Source organism: Eucyclogobius newberryi, unplaced genomic scaffold (assembly GCF_026437365.1).
Source record: "Eucyclogobius newberryi isolate DKJ021-1_F unplaced genomic scaffold, fEucNew1.0.hap1 SCAF_7, whole genome shotgun sequence".
NCBI classification, from domain to species: Eukaryota; Metazoa; Chordata; class Actinopteri; order Gobiiformes; family Gobiidae; genus Eucyclogobius; species Eucyclogobius newberryi.
Window position 1 is genome coordinate 35365749 of NW_027316389.1, and position 15845 is coordinate 35381593.

General features: G+C 42.6%; 1 protein-coding gene across 1 annotated transcript in view; it reads right to left on the reverse strand.

The window, feature by feature from the left end:
- The window catches only part of vwf (von Willebrand factor), a 100591-nt gene that overhangs the window by 30425 nt on the left and 54321 nt on the right, over positions 1–15845 (reverse strand). Inside the window, exons 36-39 of the mRNA XM_072434453.1 lie at positions 11510–11751; positions 8740–8929; positions 5907–6260; positions 1465–1688 (exon numbers count right to left, since the gene is read on the reverse strand). Coding sequence (XP_072290554.1) covers positions 1465–1688; positions 5907–6260; positions 8740–8929; positions 11510–11751 — 1010 coding nt within the window. The remainder of the gene's footprint in view (positions 1–1464; positions 1689–5906; positions 6261–8739; positions 8930–11509; positions 11752–15845) is intronic.

A 15845-nucleotide genomic window follows, 5' to 3' on the forward strand; every position in this document is an offset into this window, starting at 1 on the left:
GCCTGTGATTATTAAACGTGACGATACCTGATGTGCATAATGTGAAATTTATAGATTCATTTTCCTTTGAGAAACAATACTAAAATAGCACAGCAGCCGTGTTCGTTAAGCATCTGAGCCAACATATGGCCAAATGTATGCTTCAAAATGACTATCTTTCTTTAGCATGGACAGGGAGCTGATTTCATAACACAGGAGCTTAGTAGCTAAATACTCTACCTCTTACTGTGCTTTTAGAGACTCTTGGGACCAGAAGTCCAGCATTTTGAGAGCAAAGTGTTCTGTCTGGATGATATGGTATTTTACCGTAGTTTTGGTCGGATGGGGCCATGTCATTTATGACTTTGTAAGTCAGGAGGAGAATTTAAAATTTTGATTCTTAACTCAACAGTGAACCATTGAAGGGTCTCGGGCACCAGCGTAATGTGCTCTTTTATTTTAGTTCCTGTTGGGGTGAGTACTTCCTGTTTATTTCATTTCTAAAGGGTTTTCTCTAAATCAGTCTAAAATCAGGTAGTGAACAGTGTGTTGTGGTGGATGTCTCTGACAACATATTAATGTCTTTACAAAACGTGTGAACACTAGTGTGTTTATACCAGGAATGTCCAAACTACGGCCCGAGGGCCAAATGTGGCCCTCAGACCAATTTGTGTTGGCCCACCGGCTTCCTGCTAAGTTTGTCCAAACAACTTAAGTAGTACTTTTTACGGTAAAATTTGAAACATTCAAGCATTTTTATGTTATACCAACTTAATATTAATGTTCCAAGTCTTAATAAAGGTGTGGAGGCTCATCAAAACTGTCAAATGCAAAATTTCGAATGATTTACTTTGTTATTCGACAAATTTGACATTGCCGAGTTGTTTGTGGCCCTCTGCTCTATATAAGTTTCAAAATGTGGCCCTCTATGAAAAAAGCTGGACACCCCTGGTTTATCCGGTAAAGGCAGGCCTGGACTGGCCATCTGGACCAGGTGGGCCTTTTTGGACAACGCAACACACTGCAGAGTCCTGATGTCATGCTTAAATTGTCTCTATACGCTCTCTGAAGTTCAATACGACCCCACGGAAATGTGATCCCTGACCCAGCCCAGTCCTTCTCATTGTCACCTGGGCCGGGCCGTGGCAAAGCTGACAGGAGTTCCAGCCCCTGTGCAGGCAAACTAAAGGCTACTATTCTTAAAAAGTTACATGAAACATAAGTTTAGATGTACTGATACAAGTCTGTGACACCTGTGATATTTAGGGGCCTTATATTTATATTTGCTAAGTGGATTATAAGTGGTGATAAGTGGATTTCGAAACAGTTTATTTAAATGAAAACAAACAAATATATACCTCTGATGAATAGAAATAAACACCCCATTTCAACCTGTTGAAAATGGTCTGACATCCATTTTATAACAACCTATAATTGCTTGGCAGGTCTGTAAATGCAGATAAATTAAACAGTAGGGTGACTCACTGCATGTGTGTCCCCCTGCTGGTCGACACACTGATTACAGCTTTCAGGCAGAACACACGCCCCCTGGTGAAGAAGCATGCCCTCGGGACAGTAGCAGCCTTCAGTCGGAGTGTCCACGCAGGAGGATGAATTTGTCTCCTGTGCCAGAGTCTGGATGTTGCTACAGTCCTCCACACAACCGCTCTTACATGCGTGGTACTCCATGGCACCCGGGCACTGGAAGGCTGTAAAAGTAATGAAAGAAGCATTAAAATGTCACCCAATATAATCCATCAACAAGAATTACTAACTAAATTCATATCTAATAGTCAATAATCAGCTTGGTTCTTTTTAATTGCGAGGACAAGCTTGGATCTGCTCCAAGATAAAATAAAAGTGCTTTTGGGGTTAAATTTAAGTGATTAAAAGTCTATATTGTTTAAGTTGAGCAAATACATATTGACATTTTTAATAAGACAACATAAAAATAGTGTTCAACATGAGGGAAAAAAGTGACCCAGTTATACAGCAGTTCCTACAAGTGGAACATAACTTAACTAGAAAATCTGCAATGGCTGAAGCCATTGCTGGAGTGTCTGCGTCTCTCCCTCTCCCTCCCTCCCTCTCCCCCTCTCTCTCAGTCCCTCCCCCTCTCCCTCCCTCTCTCCCTCTCTCTCCTTCTCCCCCCCCCTCTCTCTCTCTCGCTCGACTGGCTCCGGCCCAAAATTCTAAAGAATAAAGCCTAAAGAATAAAGTCTACCTCTCTCCCCCTCTCTCCCTCTCTCCCTCATTTTTTTAAACGAACACTATGTTCAAGCACAAGGGTGTCCATCAGTGCACATGGCAAAAGGACACCCTCGGACACTTGACCTTCGGCTGCGTGTCTTCGACACTCTGATGAAAAGAGGGGCAGAGCATGTATTTATCACACTTATCACTTATACACTCGGGTGCACTCAAAAGTTGTAGCCTATAGAGTGATGTCTTCTTATTTTTTTTTCTTATTTTTTTTACAAAAAACACACAAAAAACACAAAGAAGGAGCTGGACAAAAGAAAACATAAGGTAAGTAAAGCAGTATTCGCAGTGACATAGATAGACGGATTCTGTTTGCAGCACTACTTCCTGTAATTTTATAATTTTATATTGGCATCAAAGAACGAAAAAAACAAATAAAAAAATAAAAACTTTTGAGTCCTTTTTTTTCCTTTGTGCGTATGTCTGTTATGATATTAGTCCAGTCCTTAAACAACAGAGCGGTTTGAGTCATCCATTCTATTGTGAGGGCCTTCCTCCCAGCTGCCAGGAGTTTGTTCCAAAGATAGCACTCCACCGTGTCCATCGTGGGGGTTCGAGGCCCAAGTACCGTATTTTTCTTAGTTTTGGCCGGGGTGACTTATACTCCAGAGCGACTTATACGTGATACATTCATTCATTCAATTTGTACCGCTTTTTCCCGTTCGGGGTCGCGGGTGACTGGATCCTATTCCAGTGACTTTGGGCCTTAGGCGGGGTACACCCTGGACAGTGGCCAACTCCAGAGTTTGCGAAATTGATACGAAGTGACACCGAGGAAGACGAATTCAATGGATTTAGTGATTTGGGGTAAAACTGATGCTTTGGTAAACTTGTTAGCATGTTCTTTATGCTATAGTTATCTGAATAACTGTTCATATGTTATGTTAACATACCAGACACTTACCACAGTTCTGTCTGTGCGTCATGTAGCTGAAGGTGTTACGTTAGCATATGTTCACCAATTATTTGAACTTGTATTTAAAGATTAAATGTCTGTTCTTGGGTCTTGGATTTGATCAAATAAATTCCCCCCAAAAATGCAACTTATACTCCAGTGCGACTTATATATGTTTTTTTCTTCTCTATTATGCATGTTTTGGCTTATTCCAAAATTGAGTGGGCTGGTGGTGTCAAATACAATTTGCATTGCCTTGTTAATTCAAGGCCAGTATTTTTGTGCAAAATAACAGTCCCAAAACACATGGTAATGGTTTGCCTCCTCGTAACCACAGTTTCTCCAACATTCAGCCTGTGAATAACGAGCGCTTTGACATGAGGTTATGGAAAAACGGGTCATATTCTTCAAACAGAACTTCCTCCAAATATGGGACCCCGTGGTCCTCCCTTGTGATATGCATACCTATTTCCACTCCTCGTCCATCAAAACTAAATTACCTTCTTCCTCCCATTTGATTTGAATATACTTAGTAGATTGGCTGTCCAAGTCATTAATGCATTTATATACTTTAAATATTATTCCTCTTGAAATGTCTGATAAATATTTCAGACGGCTGTAATTGTTGTTATGTTGTTTTATTTCTTGATTATAACAATTCCTTATTTGTAAATATTTATAAAAATCCTGTTTCTCCAAGCCAAAGTATTCCTTCAACATATCAAAGCTTTTCATTTGATTTTCTTACAGTCTGCTAAAAAAAACTTTTATCTCCATATCTTGAATCTCGTGTCGATGCTGTTTGTCTTTGGTCATAAGTCAACCAGTTTAAGATTATAACATCTTTACTTAATTATGTTTTCGTTTGCTTGTTCCATGTCGTGAACACATATTTTATCCAGGGGATTCTCCACTTTCCCCAAACTCTTCAAGCAAGGAAGGCCCCAACCAACTGTTCTTTTGGTAGTTGAAGGGTCCTGAATCGGATTCAAGGTTTTTTACTATGGCATATAAATCAAATGATTATTTTATTCCACTCATCAAGCAGCCGGTTGGAACAGATAGAGAAATCTGGGCAAAACATTAATTTCAATAGTTTCAATCCTTTGTCTTAGACTGAAGTATGGAATTAGATTACATTGTTCAAGGTCTTTCTTGTCTGAGGAATAAACGGGTCAATAGTTTTTCCCTAAAATCATAGACACATTCTTATGGAGAACCCCACCTAAATATTTCAGGGTTTCTGTTTGCAATTTCAAGGGAAAGGTCACTCTAAAAGTCAAAGGGGGTCACCAATATGATCAAATGTAAAATAAAAAGTAAGTGTGTCTTTTAGAGCTTTTTACCACTCTGAGGTCCTCTCCCTGGACATCTACTATTTTTCAGTCTTTTGATTGCACTTTGAATTTATTTCAGCACTTAATTTTTTGTTAGGGAGTGTCTACAGAGCCGCGGCGCGGGGCCGAAACTGCCATGTTATTTTGTGCCGCGGCTCCTGAAACTACTGCGCTATTTGACCGCACCATTTTAGACCGCGCCGGGTTAAGGTTAGGGTTAAGGTTAAGGTTAGGGTTAGGGTTTAGGTTAGGGTTAGCCATGAGGCTGTATGGCAGTGCCGCGGTTAGGGTTAGGTTAACTGCTGGGCCATTTGACCGCGCCGCGGCTCTGCAGCCACGGCCTTTTTGTTATGCTCTTCGGTCATTGCGGGTAAATTGAGTGTCAAGAAAATATTGTATTTCTTCTTCATTGTTTTGTGGTATTTTAGTGAAGAGTTTTTTGTAAAAGGATTCAAACAATTTTAATACTTGGTCTTATTTAGTAAAAACTGATTTTTTTCTGGCTGTCTCACATTAAAAAAAAAAGCTCTCTGCTGGTTATTTTTTTAAGTTGGTGAAAAGCTTTTTTAAATGATTTCTTGTGAGGCCAAGTCATTTCGACTCATATCTTTTTCATTTCCAGCTATAGAAATAAATTTACTTACTAGTTTTTCTGCCTTTAGGCAAAAGCAATTACCCCCTCAGAACTTCAGAACTGCCTTGGCTGCATCCCAAATAATGGGTGAGGAAGCTTCACCATTATCATTATCCTCTACATATGTCTTTTGACATTTTTTTTTTCCAATCCGAGGGTCATTGAGTAGACATTAACATTAAATCTCCAGAGTGTGTTTTACCATTTCTTTTCCAAATCTACAGTGATGTAGATAGGGGCATGATCACATAAATCTATTATACCTATGTCTGTCTACCTCTGCAAAATTTGACCGATCTTTATTGGAAAAAAAAAGTAAATTCTAGTATATTGAGATTAAATTTAACATAGGACCATAGGTGTGCCTCAGCTTACGAAAAGTACATATAAGGGTGCCCCAGCCACTGATCTATGGCCTTAAAAACAGCACAAAAGGTCTCTGAGCTCTATATCACCAAACTGGGTGTTTTCTGAGGCTCAGCATGAGAGGACTTACTAAACAGAATTCAACAAGGCATATAAATATCTAATTTTGATCTCATCACTGTCTTTTGGAGAAATCATCATATTTGCATTCTGACATACTGACTTTACCCTCACCCAGTCCTCCTCTCGATCAGCCTCTGTAAGGTTCTGAGTGAGTGACAGGTAGATTTAACCAATCGCATGAGCTCTTAAGGGCAATGTAAAGATATTATGTAGATAAATTGTGATCAAATCAAAATCATAATCTGGCTCCAAGATTTTTCTGACATATCGCCCTCATTAACCCATGATTTGACTGTATGGTGTGACTCACGGCAGAGATGTGGGCCCCTCCAGTGCACACAGGCCCCGTTCTGCCTGCAGAGGTGTGCGTAGGTCGACAGGAGCTCGCATACGTCAGACTGCTCACAGGCCTGCTCCTCACAACGCGACAGGAACAGCTGCACCGGGATCACAGGGTGACACGGAGCAAAGACCTGAGACCTGAGAGCCTGGCAGCCCATTGAGGCCTCCAGGGCACACAGGGGCTTTCTCTTCGGCACACACACACCCTCACCGCCCCCTACACCTCCAGAGCTGCTCCAGTCAAACATGAAGGCTGAATGGTCTGTGGTCAGGCTGCCATTACGGAGTTGCAGGAGATTGACTTCATCCTCTCCACAGGCCCCTGAGAAAGAAGTTAGTGTTAGACAAAGCCGAGCATCATAGCTTTCCTTGTGATATGAAGCGACAGAGGTGGGTAGAGCAGCCAAATATTACTTCAAAATAACTACAAAATGATCCAATGACATCCTCAAGTTTGAGTAAAAAAGTAATTGGGAAAACCATTACTCAGGAAAGAGTAAGTGTAACATCTGTTTTATAATTTCACGTTAATGTAAATAAAAGGACGCAACATTAAATAGAGCACACAATCTGGTATTTTCAAACACAAATGATTGAATATCATCATAAAACCTTTGTAAGTTTTAGATTTACAAGTAAAAGGAAGTAAAACCTTTGCTCAAGTAATGCTGCATTGCCAAGTGCGGTCAGCACATCAAAGGCTAACCCAGTGGCTAGCAGTCAGGGCAAACAAGGCTGATGGATGATTTAAATTCTTCTGAAATATATCTAAATAAGCCAGTTTTACCCTCACTTCTACCTACTGAAGCATGGCTGGAAGCACTGTGTCTTTTAGTGGCTACTACAGGTGCCACCGCTCCCATTATGCACATAAAGCATAGATTGTACCCCATCAAGAGCTCCGAAGGGCCCCATCTCCTTAACTAGGCAGTTTGGATTGAATGACAATGGCTTATTGTGTAGCAGCTGCACATTACAATCACAATTAAACATGGAGCCTTTATCATTTCACAACTAACTCTAGGACTCAAGTAACTTGTGTTCTCTCTCTCCAGAGCAAGTTTGAGATGTGCACGGCCAGCTCCACTGTACAAGCCACAGTTTATTTTAGAACAATTTGGATATAGTTGTGATACACACAAGATTTTAGATTTTATTGGCTAGTCACTGATTGCCTTGACCGCACACCACTGCTACATTCTATTGATGACCCTGTGTGAAACAAGATAAATGTCTTACAATGTGATATAAGTTTGTTTAGTTATTATGATAATTTAAAATATAACATCTAGTTTTATAAATGGTTTAGTTAAGTTACTATTTTTTTTTAAAAGGGGACTTCATGTATAAAAATACATAGAATAAAGGATAGTTATTTCAGATCTAGTCCGAGGATTTGGATTTAGCTGATCAAACAACAGATGCGTTTGTGGATCAGCAATCATTCAGACAAGTCTGCTTGCTGAGGGTGGGCAATGTGAGCTCTATTTATATTTATTACCATAATATAAAGACGCATGTTTTTTATATGACAGCACTTTGTAAAAGGGAACGGGAAAGGTGCTTTTGACGTGCAATCACGTAACACTGGGAGACGACAGCGCACATTCTTTGCATGCATGAATTATGCGTGAATTCTTAGATTAAACTCACATTTTTCACATGCAAATGCATTGTTACAGAGTCGAGTATTCTCCTCTATGGCTTGCCATACTTTAGTTTAGTTTAGCGCAATGAAGCGCAAAAGAAGCGATTGTGAACTTTGGCCAAGATATTCTCGTAACAATCTTGTTTGTGTCTCAGGCAACTATCGTGTTTATATCATGTGGCATAATTATCATATAAGACACAATAACCAGTTACTGTATACGTTCTCATCTGTAAACTGGTACAAATAATACTAAGGGTGATGTCACATTTGATGCAAATAAAAGCAATATAAACTACAGTTAAACTGCAGAACCCAAACTGTGTGTGGAGTTGAGGTAGACTATATCCAGTTAGTATAGCTGAGGCCCTCTGGTCATCGAGACCCCTGCCTTTGATTGCTGCACAGAGCTCTCTGCATTGGCCCCTTACGGATCCTCCTGCAGGTGGTGGGTGCATGGGAGGACAGCCTCAGGTTGCTCCTTCGGTAATGCCAATCCGGGCATCGTAACTGGCCTTGGTTTTCAAGCTAATTCACACCTTTCTTATACCCGTCTTAACAAAAACCTACACAAAAACTATATTTTGTGTTGTTGTTGTCTAACATTAAAATTAGTTTGATGATCTGAAACATTTCAGTGTAACAAACAAGCAAAAAAAAAAAAAGAAATCAGGAAGGGGCAAACACTTTATCACACCACTGTACATGCATGCACGCGATAAGGCTTTGCAAAACCACTGGAAGAAGCACAATACTTTATTTGACTACTACAGCTTAAATGGCCTTTGTTTTCCCCTGGTATACAAGGCTTCAGCCCTTTGTAATCCATGACCCTCACCAGGAACCTCAACATAAAAGTGAATGTGTTGTTGTGGTGGTTGAATCTCATGCATTTCAGAACATGTTTTTTTGAGCATGTTTAGATACACTACAAGGTTCACAGGTTACACATAAGAATCCATGGGGTAAACATATTTTGTAATTTTTTTCATGAATCCTCCTTTGTCCTTCATCTGAGTGAGGAAAACTATCAAGCTCTTGGGCAGGTAAAATATAAAGAGAATGCTCTAACACACTTATTTTCAGTCAAATCAGCCATTCTGGGATGAATCAGGATCAATTTGTGTTGCAATGACAGATGAAGATGTCTTACCACAGAGTCCAGCTGTGGGCCCGGCTGTATTGGAGCCGTGCACAGAGATGGTGAACTCGTTGCTCTGAGGAGTGAAGGTCAGCGTGTAGCCATGGTCTGACCTGAGCTGCAGCATGATGCCTCCATAGCGCACCAGCTCCAGCCCTGCATGTGTCCAGGGCAGTGCCAGGTTCTCACGCCCCATCACAGCCTGCTCAACACACAAGCAGAAAGGTGAGCAAATGCATGGAATAAAGGTACTTTAGTTCTTTTTAAAGTCTTAATGTAAGACAAAGCAGTATGAAATCTTGGTGCATTATTGTAATTATGAGGATGCAGAACAGAAAAACTCTCGTACTTTGAACAATTGTCTAGCTTAGTTTAATAATTAAATTGACTGTCAAATTGAAGATAATGTCATCAATTTGATGACGGTATATTTGCATATGTGAAGATAGTATATTTGCATATGTATATATCATACATGCTTTGTATTATTGAGACACTTGGTGTCTAGTTACATAGTCTAGTTATATACTGCAATTTGTATAGAATTGCAATAGTTTTTATACTTTCTTATGTACATTGTATATGTGCTTTCCATGTAATTTTGCAATCTATGATCCCTCCAAGAAACAAATAATAATCTATATTAATATAGATAATATAATAATCGACTCTTGATATCATTCTTTATATGTTTGTTACTGAATACCATACCTTTTGTATGTTTGTTTGTTCAAAGCAAACTAATTGTTTAGTTTATGCAGTTCTCTCTCCTTCACCTTCACCTGGTACCAAAAATTATCCTATTGTATGGAGTTTTTGATCTAGTTGAATATATTTTCAACCAGATCTAATTTACTTAAATTATGCTGTTGACTTCAACATAATTATCTAATCTTACAACAAACAATTTCTCTAATATGTTTTAAAATTGGAAAAGTAAAGAAACACGGGTTGATAATTACAAGTCAGATGTTAATCACTGCTTTTGTGCAGTGGAATAACTTCAGCTATTTTAATTTGGTTTGGGGCAATTCCTGTTAAAGGTAAATGGATGGACAATATATTCAATCATATTTTGACTATATACATTATTATCTGGTCATTTTTTTGTTTTTACCCTTCAACATTTTCAATACTTAATTTTCATTTGTTGTGTTTAAAGAAAATGAATGCAAACCTACATAAGTGACCTCAATCTTCATTTCATTATTTTGAGGGGGCACAACTTTTGTTTTCAATTTATTGGCTATATTTACAAAAAAATCATTAATAACTATTTTCTTAATATGACTTCTTATATCATTGTCTTTGGTCAAATAATCAGGATATTAATTACTACTATGTCTCTAATTACTACTATGTCTCTTATGTATTAAACAAGTTAGTATTTTTCATGTTCCCTGGATATTCTGTCTATGTTGATTAAAAATGTTGTGTTGTTTTCTTTCCTAAATTTCTGATTATATTAAAGGTGGTATGGACGATTTTTTTCAGCAATTTTTTTTATCATATTTCCTCGTGGCGTGGATAAATCATTTGTCCTGCCACGTATCAATCATAAAACTCACCTATCGCTCACCTGCAGCCGCGTGCCGTTCATCCCCACGTTTCCGCGTGCCTAAGCGCATGGATCTATCATAATATAGTTCCCTCAGTGTACGGGGAAAAATGAAGACGGAGAAAGACAGTTTGAGCTGACGCAGAAGTGGACAGAAATCTACGGGAGACGAGAGATGCGATGCGCTCCGTTGCGCTAATAAACAAACACACGTATGTGTTGTATCAGTCCGCACGGGGGAGTGCGCATGCGCACTTCCGCCTGAGTTCTCAAATCGCCGAAAAATCATCCATACCGCCTTTAACTATTAATTCTTGTATTTATTTTTTTTATTATTTTAAGAAGAATTTTCTAAATTGTTTTGAGTCTTAATTATTCCTTTGGTAAAGCAAGATTTATATACCGGTAGGTGCTTTTATAAATGACTGTCTTGGACAACAATTATTGTAAATATCAAATAATTTTGCTTAAAAGAGTTCATATGCTTCATTAGGATTGTCATACCTATACATCTCATCTCAGTTATGGCTACCATGTTATAGCTCATGTTATAGTCTCAATTGCTTCAGGTGTTCTATGTCTCATTGTTCTTGTGTAAGTATTCTGATTGCATGGTAGTTTAAATACATTTTGAAGAAGTATCCCAGTCAATAAACATAGAAAGCATGTGTTCATCAACACAACACATTTATCAATGGTTATGGATCATTTGAAAGAGCCCAGATTCAAAAACACTGTAAATGAGTGCTTTTCACATTTACTTTTGAAATCCTTGCATTTGACACGCTCAGCCTGTACAGCTGCTAAATACAAGGCTACTCAGGTAGTTATTTTGACTGTGGACCTGTGTCTAAATGCACACAGACAAGTTTGAATGGCTTTCCCAAAGAAAAACACAGAGCCAGTGCTGCGCGTCAATGTCCTTCTCCTGAAGAACGTCTAATGGAGCCGCCGGAGTGGCCATCCTTGCGCTGACGTGCGGCTGTGGTTTCACGAGCTTATGCAGTTATAAACGCTGTGGTGTGAGGTGTTTAGGCCCTGAGCTACACGTGTGCGGTATAGCGTAGGGTCCCAAAACCCCACATAACCTACCATAGCCATAAATCATTGTGGTAAAATGGTTAATCTTGAAATCTCTAGTGTCAACACTCTGTTTCTTGTCCCATGTTCATTTGTGTCGTTTTGTATATTTTCAACAAAAAAAGTTTTAAAAAGTAACATTACCGTCATGTCATCTTTCAGTATGATTGTATAAGGTCCATGGATGACTTCGATGGCCTTCATGCAGACTTGGTTGTACTCAGAGGGGTGGCGGCAAGCTCCGTTGTGCAGTTTTACCTCAGAGGATTCAGTCAAACTTTTGTTCATAGTGAGGAGGGTGTAAGAGCAGACGCCCTCCCCATCCAACCGGAGAGCCAGGCCGTCAAACCTCACCACGTGGTTGGTAGAACTGCCCATGCACATGCCTATATACACAAGGACAAATACATTTAAACTGGTGTTCTTTACCCAGATATGGTCTGTGGTTTAGTTTGTAAGACTTTCTGACACAAGACCCGATTAACGTATAGTTCTCCTGCAAAGATTCATGCTCTTAAGCACATGACCAAACCTGAACTAAACCTGGACAAGTCCAGGACTATCCATCCATCCATCCATCCATCTTCTTCTGCTTCTCTAGGGCCGGTTCGAGAGGGGCAGCAGTCTAAGCAGGGACTCCCAGACTTTCGTCACCCCAGACACTTCCTCTAGCTCGAGGATCTCGAGGATTTTCAGGCATGGCAAGCCAAGAAACATAGTCCCTCCAGCGTTTCCTGGGTTGGCCCCAGGGCCTTTACCCAGTGGGACATGCCTGGAACATCTCCACAGGAAGGCGTCCGGGAGGCTTGCAGAATAGCCACCTCAGCTGGCTCCTCTCGATGTGGAGGAGCAGCAGCTCTACTTATCTCTAAGGGAGCGCCCAGCCACCCTGCGGAGGAAACTCATTTGACCAAGATCTTGTCCTTTTGGTCATTACCCAAAGCTCATGATGACCATAGGTGAGGGTAGGAACGTAGATTGACCAATAAATCGAGAGCTTTGTCTTTCGACTCAGCGACTGCAGATACTGCACTGATCCGCCTGTCAATCTCACCTGCCATCCTTCCCACACTCGTGAACAAGATACTTGAACTCCTCCACTTGGGGCAAGGACTGCAGCCCACCTAGAGAGGGCAAGCCACCTTTTTCCTGTCAAAAGCTTCTTCACTCTCGGCTGCAAACCTACATGTTGCAGGACTGGGACGTCTGTAAACAGCAGAGACAAGATCCTGTGGTCTCCAAGCCCATATTTTGGCTGCTAAACTGCATCTTCAGAATTGTCACCGACATTGGGGACATGGCAGGAGGCACTGACAGCATCAACCGCGACAACAGTTGGCTGAGATTTGCATCGTAATTCAAAAGTATAATTCAGGTACATTTAGGTTTTATTCATTAAGAAAACCTTTGTTTTGGGTGTGGTCAGCTGCGTACGCAAAAGACCTCTGCCTTTGGACCCTGAGTGATAGAGATTCATTCCACCACAATGACAAATGTTTTTTTCCCCAACAAGGAACAACTCATCCATTCACACACCATTGGACACGAACACTGGTGGCGAGGTGGAGAAGTGTCTTGCCCTATTCCCCTTAGGCAGCTGCGCACCACAAACCTATGGGCCAGTGAATCTGACCGCTCAACTAGAGACTGACATGGGAGGGAATATTTACTCCTGTCCCGTCCCGCTCCCAATAGCGGTTCAGAGACAGAAAAAAAATCATGTCCCATCCTGCTCTCAACAGAGTCCATCCCACTCCTGTGTGGTAATGATTGCATTTTTGAGATGAAAACAATGCACACAAGGAGACCTACTGTATATGACCATTATTTTACAGACAATGAGCTCCAAACTTAAAATAATTCAAACAGTGTATTTCACTTCACACAGACCCAGCACCTGAGCAGAGTTCAGGCTTAATCACATCTGATTCTGCACTAAACCCTGGGCATGAGGGGCTGTTATTTACTCCTGAACTAAAACCCACTGGTATTGCCTCCACATTGCCTTTTCTCGTCACTCGTGTCTTTCCTTTCACAATGTCGTAAATCTGACACCGAAGGAGGCGGCGCATACACACAGCAGGGAACAATAAGCAATAGGCGCAACGTTTTATTTTCCGTTTCTCTCCTCTTAACACAGCTCAACTGCTTTAGTAATGGCTTTATCTGACACTACTCTGCATGAATAATGTGTTGCTCCCGCTCCTGCCTGCTCCCGATGAAAACTTTTCCTGTCCCGTCCCGATCCCGATTAATAGAAAAAAATCACTCCCATCCCACAGGAAAATTGTCAATCTCTATGCTCAACCAAGGGCAATGGACCCCAAAATATCAATGACCCCAAAATCATGTCAAAAGTTTACGCACACATTATCAGTGTTTGTGCACGCTTTGTTTTTAAGATGGATGATTAGAAGATAATTTATTGGTTATGGATAGGCCAAAGTTTGAAATGTCAGAGTGACCCAGAAATGGTGTCGTTGTTGCAATATTGATTGGCGTAAGTGTGATGCTCGTTATGGGAGGAATAACAGTCGCCCCATGACTCCCACTTGTTATGTAGAGTAAAACGCTGCTACTTTCAGAGGAAAACACACACAAATGATCATCATCGTTGGCCTGATACGATACAGATATAAAAGGAGGTTGGAAGTGCCAATAGCCAATATACTGTAACTGCCAATAAATTTTGTCCATCCATCCATCCATTTTCTGCTGCTTTATCCGGGGCCGGGACGCGGGGGCAGCAGTCTGAGCAGGGACTCCCTGACTTCCCTCTCCCCAGACACTTCCTCTAACTCCTCCGGGGGGATCCCGAGGCGTTCCCAGGCCAGCCGAGAGACATAGTCTCTCCAGCGTATCCTGGGTCTTCCCCGGGGCCTCTTCCCGGTGGGACATGCCTGAAACACCTCCCGAGGGAGGCGCCCAGGAGGCATCCGGAACAGATGCCTGAGCCACCTCAGCTGGCTCCTCTCGACGTGGAGGAGCAGTGGCTCTACTCCGAGCTCCCCCCGTGTGGCCGAGCACCTCACCCTATCTCTAAGGGAGCGCCCAGCCACATGGCGGAGGAAACTCATTTCGACCGCTTGTATCCGCGATCTTGTTCTTTCGGTCACTACCCAAACCTCATGACCATAGGTGAGGGTAGGAACGTAGACCGATCTCTACTTCCTCTTCGGAAGACGTGACTGAGGGATTAAGGAGATCCTCAAAGTATTCCTTCCACCGTCCGACGACATCCCCAGTCGAGGTCAGCAGGCCTTCACCCGCACCGTAAACGGTGTTGGTGAGGCACTGCTTCCCACTCCTGAGGCGCCGGACGGTTTGCCAGAATTTCTTTGGGGCCGACCGATAGTCTTCCTCCATGGCCTCCACGAACTCCTCCCAGGCCCGGGTTTTTGCCTCTGCGACAGCACGAGCCGCGGCTCGCTTGGCCTGCCGATACCCGTCGATGACCTCCGGAGACCCACAAGCCAGAGTGGCCTGATAGGCCTCCTTCTTCAGTCTGAAGACATCCCTTACTTCCGGTGTCCACCACCGGGTTCGGGGGTTGCCGCCACGACAGGTACCGGAGACCTTGCGACCACAGCTCCGAGCAGCCGCATCAACAATGGAGGCGGAGAACATGGTCCACTCGGACTCAATGTCCCCAACCTCCCCCGGGACATGGGAGAAGCTCTCCCGGAGGTGCGAGTTGAATACCCTACTGACAGAGGGCTCCACAAGACGTTCCCAACAGACCCTCACAATGCACTTGGGCCTGCCAAGTCTGTCACCAGGTGGTGATTGGTTGACAACTCTGCCCCTCTCTTCACCCGAGTGTCCAAGACTCGCGGCCGGAGGTCAGATGACACAACAACAAAGTCGATCATTGACCTCCGGCCTAGGGTGTCCTGGTGCCATGTGCACTGATGGACACCCTTGTGCTTGAAAATGGTGTTCGTGGCTAGCACAGAAGTCCAATAACTGAACACCGCTCGGGTTCAGATCGGGGAAGCCGTTCTTCCCGATCACCCCTCCCCAGGTGTCACTGTCATTGCCCACGTGGGCGTTGAAGTCCCCCAGTAGAACAACTGAGTCCCCGGTCTGTGCACTGTCCAGTACTCCTCCAAAGGACTCCAAGAAGGCCGGGTACTCTGCACTGCTGTTCGGCCCGTAGGCCGCCACAACAGTGAGAGACCTGTCCCCCACCCGAAGGCGGAGGGACGCGACCCTCTCGTTCACCGGGGTAAACTCCAACACGTGGCGGCTGAGCTGAGGGGCTATAAGCAAGCCCACACCAGCCGCCTCTCCCCGCGAGCAACACCAGAGAAGTGGAGCGTCCAGCCCCTCTCGAGGAGATGGGTTCCAGAGCCCAAACTGTGCGTGGAGGTGAGGCCGACTATATCTAGTCGGTATCGCTCAACCTCCCGCACAAGCTCAGGCTCTTTCCCCCCAAGCGAGGTGACATTCCATGTCCCCAGAGTTAGTCTCTGTGTCT